The sequence below is a fragment of the Branchiostoma belcheri genome, unplaced genomic scaffold (assembly GCF_001625305.1).
Source record: "Branchiostoma belcheri isolate BF01 breed outbred unplaced genomic scaffold, Haploidv18h27 scaffold40, whole genome shotgun sequence".
NCBI lineage: Eukaryota > Metazoa > Chordata > Leptocardii > Amphioxiformes > Branchiostomatidae > Branchiostoma > Branchiostoma belcheri.
Genome location: NW_017804021.1, coordinates 2104541 through 2117044, shown reverse-complemented (window position 1 = coordinate 2117044; position 12504 = coordinate 2104541). Strand labels below are relative to the sequence as shown.

The following is a 12504-nucleotide window of genomic DNA, read 5'->3' as shown; positions in this document are numbered from 1 at the left end:
TGTGTGTGTGTGTGTGTGTGTGTGTGTGTGTGTGTGTGTGTGTGTGTGTGTGTGTGTGTGTGTGTGTGTGTGTGAGTGTGTGTGTGAGTGTATGTGTGTGTGTGTATGTGTGCATGTGAGTGAGTGTATGTGTATGTATGTGTGTATGTGAGTGAGTGTATGTGTGTGTGTGTGTATGTGTATGTTTATGTTTGTGCATATTTCCGTTATTCCCAATATTCACAATACAATTACGTTCCGTATATACTGTATACAGCTATATATCTTCAGTGCTTTAATCTGTGGGACTTGAGGTCACAAAGCAGTGAGGGTAAGATGCTGAAGTCTGCCATCTCTGTCATATTTAAGTCGTAACATATACATAGACACATGTGCACTGATGCAGTCAATTTCATCTGTAATAAAATGTATTACTAGTATTGTAGCTTGCTATATATATCTGTCTTCTTCTTGCACGTTAGTTGCATGTTAAGTTCAGCGTGTTGTTTGATGTTGTCCACCCTTACTGAAGCTTGTTCCTCCCGTTGCAGACTGTATTTCCATGTGAGGTCGTAGGTCATCACCATGGAGACGCCCCAGGTGCCGGCGAAGCTGCTGCTGTCGACCTTCGTCCTGCTGTTGATGGGACTCAGCCTCGGCAACGAGAGTAAGGACAAGGCGTTTGTTTGTTTGTTTTTGTTTTTTTGGTTTTCATGATAAACTGTGTAACACTAACACAGCAGTTTTGAACTTCTGTTAGATTTTTTGGGGCAAATCCTGTATGTTTTATCTGCTGACCTCGTTTGTATGTTCGACATTCATGGTGTAGTCTAGTGGATCATTTCTGAATTTCTACTTGCTTTGTGTTTAATATAATCATATACTGGCCTTCTTTGGTTGGTATCCATTGTAGACAGCTTCATTGCATAACTCAGTCCTGAATTTCTGCATGCTATTTTGGCAGATCCTCTGTGTTTTGAGTTCTTGCCTTGATTGATAATCTGTATACGAGTGAATACATCGTGATTATGACCTATATATAAGAACTGGAAATGTTTCAATGCTTTTTCATCTACCTGAGGAAGATTTGAATTATCAACACTAGGCCAAACACCAAACATCATCATAGCCCATATATAGGCTCCTTGTGTTTCAAAATGGCTCCTGAGGATCGAGTAACGCGGTGTTCTATTGTCATGACAACCACAGCTGCGGTGCATCCGATTGGCTTCCCGACGGCGACGAATCGTGAGATCGCGTGCGAGGGTCTGGTGATCAACCTGCGCTGCCCGAGCCACCGCGTCATCTACATCGAGGGAGCAAACTACGGGCGCACGGACAACCTGACCTGCGCACGCAACCCACGCCGCATGCGCAACACCAACTGTAGGCACCCGGACTCGCTTAAAACTATGGCGGACAGGTACGTTTTCTGGGGATATATCAAGAATGTGTCTTATGCATGAATTGTATCTTATTATTGAGCCCTTTTGCTAGTAGTAGTAGCTAGCCTAGGACTGTCTGCTGATTGAGGTATATGTACAGTAGTTGTTGTAATGCTTCAAGTTCTAGTCTTTGTGGTAGATGTCAAAAATGTAATTAGAATTGCTAAAATTTGATGCTTTCAAGTAGCATTAGACAGATAGATGTTGAATACTGTACTTTGTATGCAGTGGAATACTGTGTCATGCATGTGTTTGAGCTAACGTTATTTTTCCTGCAGTGGCTTGTGTGTAGTTTGTCACCTTTGCATGTGACAAAGCAACATATATATACATTTGTCTGGCAAGAATACAGGATATCCTTATAAGTGCATGTGTTTTTTGTTGCATTCATCAGTTGTTTCCATTTTTCAGAAACAGAGTTTGGCAGTTTTGCTGAGATTGTTACCCGTCATCCCGTTTTTTTTTGCTAGCTTGTGTCGTACATTTTCTGTCAACCCTGCAAAGATTGCTCGGACATTTGTGTCTGGATGATACTTTTTCAGTTTTGGCTCCCTTTTGCTAACTCTTAACTATTGAGTGACAGTTTGTGCAAGAATATTTAGTTACCGGTAAGTCATATTAACTTAGGAAACAGAGGGGTTAAAGAAAGGTGAAAATTGCACTTTTTCGAACAAGTGGAACTAAAGAAAATACAGTATTTTGTGTAACTTGAGATTCTTAGAGAACTATTTTAATTTTGTGGTGTAGAGAGTAAATTTTGTGTTTGAGTCAAGGAACCTGCTGGATGGAATGTATGTACCGAAAATTGTAGTTTCGCATCAAAATTGTAGCTAGGGAACCAAAAAATTGTAGTTAGACCAAACCAAAGAAAGGAAATACAGTATGGTGATTTTAGCCAGGTTTGTTTAACTTGTAAGTTTTAGAGAACTGTTTTAATTTCCTAAAAAATGGAGTTATGTCTGTGTTTTAGAACATAAGGAACCTGCTAGCTGGAATGCCAGCTTGTTAATGTACAAAAAATGCATTTAGGCAGCAAAAATTGAATTTAGACCAACCAAAGATAGTAGGTTCATTTAACTTGTAAGTTTTAGAGAACTGTTTTCCTAAAAAAAGTGGTGTTTGAGACAAAGAAAGCTACTGGACAATATGGAATGCCTGCGTGTTTATGTAGAAAACATTGTAGCTAGGCAGCAAAAAAAAAAATGCAGCCAAACCAAAGAAAGTAGATACAATGTTATAGCAGTATAGTGACTTAGGCTAAGTTTGTGTTGGAGAACATAAGGAAGCTGCTAGCTGGAATGCCTGTGTGTGTGTTTATGTACCGAGACATGCCAGAAGTGCATGAGTCAAGCCTGTCCAGTCAGCTGTACAAGTATTTACAAACTCTGCTTGTAGACACCACGGATAAACATGTACTTATCACAGGATGTGACTAAAGGTTCGTCGCACTTTTCATAAGACAGGATTTCCGTAGTAACTTGGGGATGCTCTTGGAACAGTTAAAACGTTCCAATAGTAAATTCTGTAAATTCTGTTCGATAGTAAATTCTGTACGAAATTCAGTCACTTTGTGACAGAAGAATTTGTGGAATATCCTTGCTGGTTCTGGGAATCCTGTTGTTGTACGAGGAATGTGACTGACCTTGACTTGACCTTGACCTTTGTACTGACCCGTGTTCTCTCTGTCTGTAGATGCAACAGCCACTCCAGCTGCAAGGTCGGCGCGCTCGACGCGACCTTCGGCGGCGACCCCTGCCCCAAAACGTACAAATTCCTGGAGGTCCATTTTAAATGTCTCACCCACAGTGAGTAGGAACAACAGTAGTCAGTCGTACATAAACCTACCTCCGGTCTACGCTGTCGTGTCCTGCAAACACACACACAGCATGTCGGCAGAACGTACTCTACCTGCGCGAAACCCGTAATGTATTGTACATAGCTCTTTGGCAGAATGTCTCATAAAAGGTAGTATTCGCGCATATAAGGAAAACATCTCTTCTGTAGCTTCCAAATGTTATGTTAGAAAAGATACCCTCTGCAACAGACAAAATTCTAATGCAACGTTGACCAAAAATCCACCGAAAAACGTGAAAATACAGGGTTCTGCGCAGGCGCAGTACGTTCTGCCGACGTGCTCACAAACACACACACCATGCATGCATGCCCCCTGGCTGCTTGGCCCGGTACTGCACCCATCAGTCATGTTTTCGAATTTTCCGGTCCTGTCGTTGTGCCGTAGATGTAACAACCGCTCGCAGTGTGTCGTCCCCGCCCTGGACGGGGTATTCGGAGAAGACCCCTGCCCCGACACCTACAAGTACCTCGAAGTGTTCTTTCGTTGTGTGTCCAGCTGTGAGTACCCTTCCCATCATGCCTCCGGGTTACCCATCATGCACTGGGTGCCCGAACCTTTCCTCTCTCTCCTTGCTTGCACGATTCACTCACTCCATTTCCTGACATGTTACCATCGCATGGGGCAGAACGTCTAACGTAACCGACCCTTACATCATCTAGAGTAGACAGTCAAGCTTTCTGCAGCTGTGGTTTGGAGTGAACTAATCTTATAAAGTCTAAACATTCACCAAACTCACTGTAAAAATAAACCTGCAATCGTGCTTGGATTCATTGGAAATTCTGTAATTTTTCTGCCTGGAAAAATACATGTTCTTCACAGCTACGTCGATGAAGGTTAGACACCCAGGTACAAAAGGTAGTAAGATACGCCAAAAAGGAACTGGATATGATTCTTCACAGCTAGTTACCAAAAATCTGTTAAATTTGACAGTTAAGTGAAACCCCAAAGTACCACATTGCAACGTAATCCACAGTCGGATGTTTCTCAATTATCTTTTACCAGATATACAAGGTAGAAAGTCCAGGCTGTTATTTTCCAATCCATCCAAGCATTCTGCGACTAAGACTTTTAGCCAGAAGGGTCTGCGTGTGAGACTAACTTCTTACTAAGTAAAGTTACCAGAAATAACTTGTGGATAACTTTTCTGAGCTGCGAGAAGACAAAAGTCAAGATGTAACTTGGTGGGCAAGTAGGTGGCAACTGGGAAGATTTGCAGATGTCTTAGACTAGAGTTAGGGTTTCAAGGATGTATTCTAAGATGTAACAGCTTGTAAAAATGGTTCTTTAATGTTCTAAGATGAGAAGTAGGGTTAGAACTTAGGGGTCTCCCCAGAAATTCTGAGGGAAGAGGTGCTCCCTAATCACTTGATCAAAATTGGCGACTTTTCATGAAAATACTAAGAGAAAACTCTAAATTTGAACATTTTGGGAGGGGAGCTAGGATTTTGGGAAGAGGGAGCACCTTGCTTCATTGCTTGGGGAGAGCCCCAGAACTTCAGAGGCAGTCCTTCTTGTTGTGTTGTGTAATTCACCCATGTTAGGGTTACTAGAGAATTCTTTCAGCAGTGACAAGTTTTTGAAGGGTAAGAGTTTTCGATGACTGTCAGTCCATGTTGTTCACGGAGAGGCCTACATGTAGTCCTGTGCTTCAAAAACTTGTCACTGCTGTAAGAATTCTCTTAGTAACTGTAACTATACGTGACAAATGCATCTCTTCGACGGTCACCCATGTTAGTTTTTGAGTGTCCGGGTACGCTGGAGTCGGTCGGCGCGCCGGAGACTCACACCCAGATGGGGACCAAGATCGGGAGCTGGTACCGAGATCCCGTCCCGGGCGTGGGGAAGGGGAAAATCTACGTCATGCCCTGGCGACCGTTTAACACTATAAGCGTGGATGAGTACGCCGATCTGGACGATCTGGAGGACTTGAAGCCTTCGCGTACGATCGCCCTGCCCGATAAAGTCGACGGGACAGGTTTCGTCGTGTACGACGGAGCCGCGTATTACAACAAGGAACGCTCGCCGAGCATCATCAAATTCAACCTGTCGACGTTGAACAGAGACCTGCAGAAGGAGATACCGGGCGCGAGGTATCACAACGAGGCTCCGTATCGCTTCGGAGGGATGTCGGATATCGATTTAGCGGTGGACGAAAATGGGCTGTGGGCGATCTATGCGACCGAAGAGAGCGAGGGGAGAATGGTGATCGCGAAACTTGACCCGGATTCGCTCACGGTCGAGAAAACCTGGGAAACGAACTACAACAAACGCGCTGCCACGAACACCTTCATGCTCTGCGGGAAGCTCTACGTTGTAAGCACGCGGTACGTCCAACCGGTCGACACTGGTGGGAAGCTTGTGTACACGTTCGACACGACAACGGGCGACGCGGAAAACCTGAACCTTCCGTTCTACAACCGGTACGGATACAACACGCAGGTGGACTACAACCCGCGCGACAACGCGCTCTACGTCTGGGACAACGGTTACCTCCTCACCTACCTGTTAACGTTCAGCACCGGTAAGTCGGTCGGGTGAAGCTTGGACTGGGTCCAACACACGGGGTAACGGTGTCGTCTTTTAACGAATGTGCGCTAATTAATTAATGCACCATAATATAAAGTCCATTGGCTGACAAGCCTGCATGGGGTTTAAGGATATATTTGTAACTGCTGAAAAGCATACATAAAGTTTAATAATGCTTTGGTGGCAAACTTAAAAAGCACGTTGACTGTATTTTTTCACTTGCTCGTTAAGCAAAGAATGTGTGTAAAGCTTATAAGTATGATGTTGTAATGAAAAATTATCGTGTGATACGTAAATATGATAATTGCATGCCCCTCCATGCCTTTGAATATTTTCTGCTTGGAGACAACACTTGACCCCAATAATTTAAAATAAATGAAGAAATTGCAGGAAAAACTTGTTGGACATTTAGTCCTCAGAGAAGCACAAAGTATTTTTCTAACCGTATGAATTCTTAATGTTTGGTCAGTTGTAATTTGTAGATGCCAAACACGATGAAATCAAAATTTTGAGCAAACAAGTGTTGTCTCTCTCAGAAATATATTTCTAACAGTTTCTCTATTATAGAATCTTTTTTCGACATTTCCCTAACCACCTTTCCTAATGACTCCCCTCCTTTTAAGTTGCTTGGCTGAGCCTGAGTTCTGCTAACCTCCAAACCAGCAGTTTTACCTCTCTCCCTTCTCCTGCCTCTTACAGGGTTTCAAACCCCTGTAGTTAGACTAACATAACTGGCTTAGAGACAGGATAGACTTAACATTACCATTAGTATAGTCATTCTCTTAGATACTGCTGAAAAATCACACACAAAAGGCAGACCTTTGAATGTTCAAAAGCTGTATCTCAGCAACCATTTTGGCTTTTCTTTGATTAGTTTGAAAAAAAAAATTTCTTTCCATTTTGACATTGTCTAGGGACTGTGATTATGGTCTGTATTGAGTGCTTGCCAAATTTTGTATTAAAATAGTTTAAGCATGCCATAGTACCACCCCCCTCCCACCCCAATGCCTGAACAATAAGCCATTGTTTCCATACTTAGTGAGTTGTTGCAGGATTACCAACATGTTATGCATGGTCACGGCTCAATTTTTAGTTGCTGCTGCATTACTAAAGTGATGTCGCCATTTTTCGTTATGCAGTTTTTGTAACATTTCCGTTTTGTTTTTGCCACTTTCGTTCCATTTTCCGTTGCTTCCGTTTGCTAACTGTGGCCATTTCACAGTTCTGCTGAAGTGTTGCCATGGCAGTAGTTTCTATGGAAACCTTACTGCTTGAAAATATTACATAAGTTTTGACAGGGAATGTTGTCATGTTATAATATCATGCCTGACACAGAATATGCTACATTTGCTTCATTTTGTGCCATTTTCACGATTGTTCTTTTTATTTTTGTTTGTACATTTGTTTGAATGTTGTTCGTCAGTTATGTTTGGATGCCTTACTGGGGTGTGTACTATGTTTTGTGCAGTTACTGTTAACTAGTATTTGTCATGAAGAAATGTAAATGTAAATGTAAAAATGTCCAGGCATAGAAAGTGGTTTTCTTCTGTTTACCTGGCATGGTGGCCATAAAACAAAATCCCCTACTGCCATGCTTCTTTAGTCTCAAATTTTGGAATTTTTTTTCCCACTCTACAAAACTACAACTTTCAAGAATCTAGTCTATTGCAACAGAAAGGGTTGTTGTGTGGGGGTAACTTTAAACAGAGACCACCAGGCCAAGTAAAGGTTCAGGGAACCACTGAAGGAAGATACGCAATTCTTGAATGTAAGATAAAAGGTGGTCTTCAATGTAATGTAAACCAGGAGGTTCATTTAAAGGGCAAAACCAAAAAAAAATCAGTCTTTCTTTGACAGAAAAAAGTTTATCACTGTCCACACACCAAATTCTCTGCCAGCATCCACATTTCTTCATTTCTACCTCCACTGTCTCCAAAATGGACCCCCTGGTATGGACCAGGGACAAACATGTGTTCTATATTCCTTTGTAATACTAGTATGTGCATACGACCTTGAAAAATCAGTGTTGTGACCTTGAAGATGTCCGGTTCATACAGTTATATGCAGTATCGTGTTTGGAAAGTGGGATCTTGTAGAGGTATTCTTGGTTTCAACATTGTAAGACATATCCATGTAGTAGGTATCAGTAGGTACAAATGTATGTCGAATAGTTACAGATACATTTAGAAAGAACATAATTTACAGGTAACCTGAGTTGTTTATCTTGAAGTTTTTTTGAAGGGTACTGTCCAAGATTGTACAATGTAACATAGCCATATGCAGTACTGTAATGTGTTAGGTTTACATTTCTTTCTAAAAAGTTGGTTATCCATTGTGAACAAATAGATCATGATAATCATAGATCGTAAACTTAAGTGGAAAGTCAGCAATATGCATAATGCTCCATGGGATCATTGGGAAAGTTCACGGTACCACCCAACCAAAGTCAGTACATGCTCCATGGGATCATTGGGAAAGTTCATGGTACCACCCAACCAAAATCTGTACATGCTCCATGGGATCATTGGGAAAGTTCATGGTACCACCCAACCAAAATCTGTACATGCTCCATGGGATCATTGGGAAAGTTCATGGTACTACCCAAACAAAATCCCATCGTCACTCCATGTAGTCTGTCCACTGGTCTGTAGTCTCGTCCATTCCACCACCAACAACCAACCAACCGCCATGTCTGCGTGTGTGTCCGTCCGTCTGTCCGTCCGTTCCTCTGCTGCTAACACACCTGTCTGACGATGTGACTAACCACCAGATAACTGCTTAGACACAGGTGTTCTTCTGAGAAAGGGCACACTTAAGTGTCTTCTTGGTTCTTTGTATAAAAATGCTAAACTGGAAATCAACTTCAGAAAAACCATACCTTGGTACACAGGGAGAGAATATATTTCTCCTAGCCCTGTTTTCATTTTGACTGGTAAGACTTGTCTGAGTTTTTCCTTAGATACATCTTTGAACCAAGGAAATTCGGTGTGAGTTTAGCGAAGAACACCTAGTTCTAGGAAGTCTAACCAAGACATCAGTGATTAGAAAAGAAATGATCTGAAAAATGCAAAAACATTGATTACTGAAAATCACAACAGAAAGTGGAAGAAGTTTGTCCATTCAAAACAGTCCCAGGGCTATACTTTTTTGATTTTGATGTTTTTAAAATTATCATTCCAAAAGTTTTTTTGTTCAGGCACAGTTATTTTTGTATTGTTCAATACTGAGGAGATCCTCAGTAAAGGATTCGAATTTTCAAAGTTAAAAGTGTCAATTCTTGGAAAATTTACCTTGATTTTCTTCACAGAGAAAAAGAAAGAAAAAAACCTATGACTTGTTGAATGGGCAAACCTCCATCCTGCTCTGTGTACATGTAATGCTAATCATGTGAGCATGTTGCTTGCTAGTGTAGTCCTGTATCACGTAGTCATGAAATTCTTAACATGATTTTAACCATGATTCTAGCCTTGTGTAGTAACAATGTAAGTGAATCCAGACTAGCTGTGTTGTATTATAACATCACATAGTCCTATTGTAGCAGTAGAAAAGCCAACCAATGTGTGATTACGATCAGCAAAATCACTGCAGTAGCAAAAAACTCTCTTATCTTTCTCTCTCACAATCACTTCTACAAACATAATTTTTCTCGTCTCTCCACTTTTCTCGACTCTCGTACTAACCCCCGCCGAGTTGCCATGCCGACAGGTGCAGTAAACGTTGATATTTTCGCAGTGCCGACAGAACCCCCGCCCTCCCACCCCGCGTCACCTGATATCCCGACCGTGGATCCCGACAAGGAAGGTCTGAAAACAACCCCGTCTCCTGTATTGCAGCCGACTACTGCTGACAGGTGAGCTGGCACAGAATTCTGTCTGTCTCTTCAGTTGCTTGGGGCTCAACTCTATAGGCTGAACAGGGCTCTAGCCAGCACCTTGATAGACAAAAATCTTGGGTAAAAAGGAATAACATCCAAAGAACCAACAACAACAACCACTATCAGCCTCATGATTTGCCTCTCAAAATGTGGGAAATTGTGTTTTTAAAGGCTTGATAATACAGTATAAAATTTGGCCCTGGACCCCCCCCCCACCCCCCAAGATTGTGAGCACTCTTCTCCCAGTTACGATCATAAACCTGGGCTGGTGGGAAAAAAACTGAGCTGGCTAGAGCCCTGAGGTTGAACAAGTATTTTGGTTCCCAGATTTCAAAGATAAAGCTGATGTGAGATTTCTACAAGAAAAGAGTCTGAGGGGAAAGCTTGCACCATAGTACAGACAGTTTCAGGACAAAAATACAAATTACGGTTCAAGTTTTGCTCCAGTCCCATCTTGTTCTCTTGCTGAATTTTCACCCTAAAGTGTTAAAACCAAAGAAACAAGACCTCAGTAGAACTAGAAAGTTTGATTAAGATCAGAGTGTTTGGTACATAAACAAGAAACATAAACATTTTGTCTATCAAAATTATTGGAAATTTACACGAAGAAAAGCAGTTAAAATTACTGATAATCAAAAACAGGTTTTTGCCCATGTTGTTTAACCAGGCTGTGTGTGTTGACAGACCTGTTTGTGAGATAACCTGTACCTGTATGACAGGCGTGACAGGTGTGTGTGTGTACAGATGTGTCACCTGTCACCAGGGACAGGTCTGGGGAACATCTGTCACATTCTGACTGTGATAGATCTGCTACAAATCTGTTGCATCTGGGACAGTTCAGCTACAAGTCTATCACAACTGTGACAATTCTGCTACAAGCCTGTCACAGCCCTAACATTTCTGCCACAAGTCAATCACATCTGTGACATTTCTGCTACAGACTTGTCACATCAGCATGTCTTGCCCCACCTGTGTAAACAGAACAGATGTAAGGCCACTGACCACCGTGTGTGTCTGTCCAACATCTGCCAAATCTGATCTCTAAATATTTCCTCTTCAAGCATGGCTGCCATCCTTACATCTGTTGCTAGACAGTACTTCCTGTTTTGTCTTTTGAAATGATAACCGGTGTGCAAGGGTTGGAATCCTTGTACAGGATACGCCCAGGTGTGTGTGTGTGCCATCTCTGAAACCAGTGAAATGAACTAGAAAAGTAACCATTGCAAAGCAAATGCATGATGTTTACATCCACCTGGTCTAGCCCAACGAACTACTGCTCTGTTCATTCTTACAAAGTCAAATGCATTCATATGTACATGTACATATATGGTGAGCAGCATCTTCAGCTCTGTCTTGCTACATAATGTAACCCAACACCACAGGGTGTCTGCTACAGCACCTGTAACCATGGTGACAGCCATCTGGTCACTGACCTTTTTTTGTTTGGAGAAGAAGAAGAAGAAAGTGGCAAAAACAATACGTTTTCCTTCTGCAAACGTAAACATTATGAATTGTAGGATCGTAATATAATTTTTCTTGTCCCCCCCACCCCCAGACCTGAGCCCCCCCAGAGGCCGGTGTCCACCCGGAAGCCGCCTGTCCGTCCCGGGACCCCCGGTGCCGCCGTGACCGCCCGTCCGCAGAGACCAGACACCCCGACCGTCCCGTCACCCACGGTGATGGTTCCCATGACGACCGTGGAAACGCCGGCGTCGCTGCAGCAGTTCTGTCCGCCCGTGTTCGCCCGCAACATCAGCTGGCCGCGTACACCTGCTGGGGAGGTCAGCAAACAGCCCTGTCCACCCGGCACCGACGGAGGTGGGTTGTTTGTTTGTTTGTTTATTCTCCATTCGGTGACATATAGTATGTATACTGTTTTTACAAATACTTACAGAAAAAGTGCAAACGAAATTGAAAATTGCCTAAGCTGTTCTTGTTTCTCTACTAAGGATTTTATTTGTTACTAAGGATTCTCTATTAGTAAAACAAAATATGTATGATAGTCGTCCTGGAGTCCTTACTTCAACATTTACAAAAGAAAATACATTGAGTGACATGGGAAATTGAAAACTGCCTCAGTTTTCATCTTGTTTTGTTGCTAGCTTTTCATTTAAAATGTCAAAAATCTGAGAAAATGACTTCTTTCTTAGAAGCAATATGTGTCTGGCCTTGAGCCTGACCCTTTGACCTTGAGCTTCACATGACCTTGACCTTTGCCCTTTACCCCAGGAGTGGCGACCTGGCGGTGCGGGCGGAACCCGGTCCAGTGGAGCACGGTGACCCCTGACCTGACGGAGTGCACGTCCCTGTGGGTGGCCGGGATCAACCGCAAGATCCGGGACGGGGAATCCGCGCTGGAGATCGCACAGGATCTGGTCGGGAAAATCCACGAGAGCCCGCAGGTCCGCAAAATCTACACTCTACATCTCAAGTAGTGTTGCATAATACCTAAACCCACATTTAGATTCAGGTCCGGATTCAAGTCCACAGGTTTAGGTTCAGTAACTTGTAAGTCCGGACCTAAACCCATGGCATATGCAAAATTGCATGTTGGCAATCTTGCAATGTTGTCTGGGTGGAGGCCGGTACTTGAAGATGCCTGATGGCAATGTTTTCTTCATTTTGCAGCAAAGATTATGCAATGTACGGAAGGTTTTAGGTGGTTTGGAAAGAAAAGGGGTATGTGAAATGGTCTTTTATGGTAATAAGTCCGGACTTGGTTCTTGACTTTTAGGTTTTTTGGACTTGAACCTAAACATTCTGACAAGTCCGGACCCAAGTCCAGTGAACCAGTACGCAGCACTAATATATATATATATATATAT

The 12504-nt window shown here is 42.6% G+C and overlaps 1 protein-coding gene across 1 annotated transcript in view; it reads left to right on the top strand.

Moving 5' to 3' along the window:
- Positions 1-12504, top strand: part of LOC109477507 (adhesion G protein-coupled receptor L2-like) — a 43125-nt gene that overhangs the window by 12154 nt on the left and 18467 nt on the right. Inside the window, exons 2-9 of the mRNA XM_019778790.1 lie at positions 531-646; positions 1189-1402; positions 3117-3229; positions 3585-3776; positions 5015-5813; positions 9380-9655; positions 11235-11497; positions 11909-12110. Coding sequence (XP_019634349.1) covers positions 565-646; positions 1189-1402; positions 3117-3229; positions 3585-3776; positions 5015-5813; positions 9380-9655; positions 11235-11497; positions 11909-12110 — 2141 coding nt within the window. The 5' untranslated portion in view covers positions 531-564. The remainder of the gene's footprint in view (positions 1-530; positions 647-1188; positions 1403-3116; positions 3230-3584; positions 3777-5014; positions 5814-9379; positions 9656-11234; positions 11498-11908; positions 12111-12504) is intronic.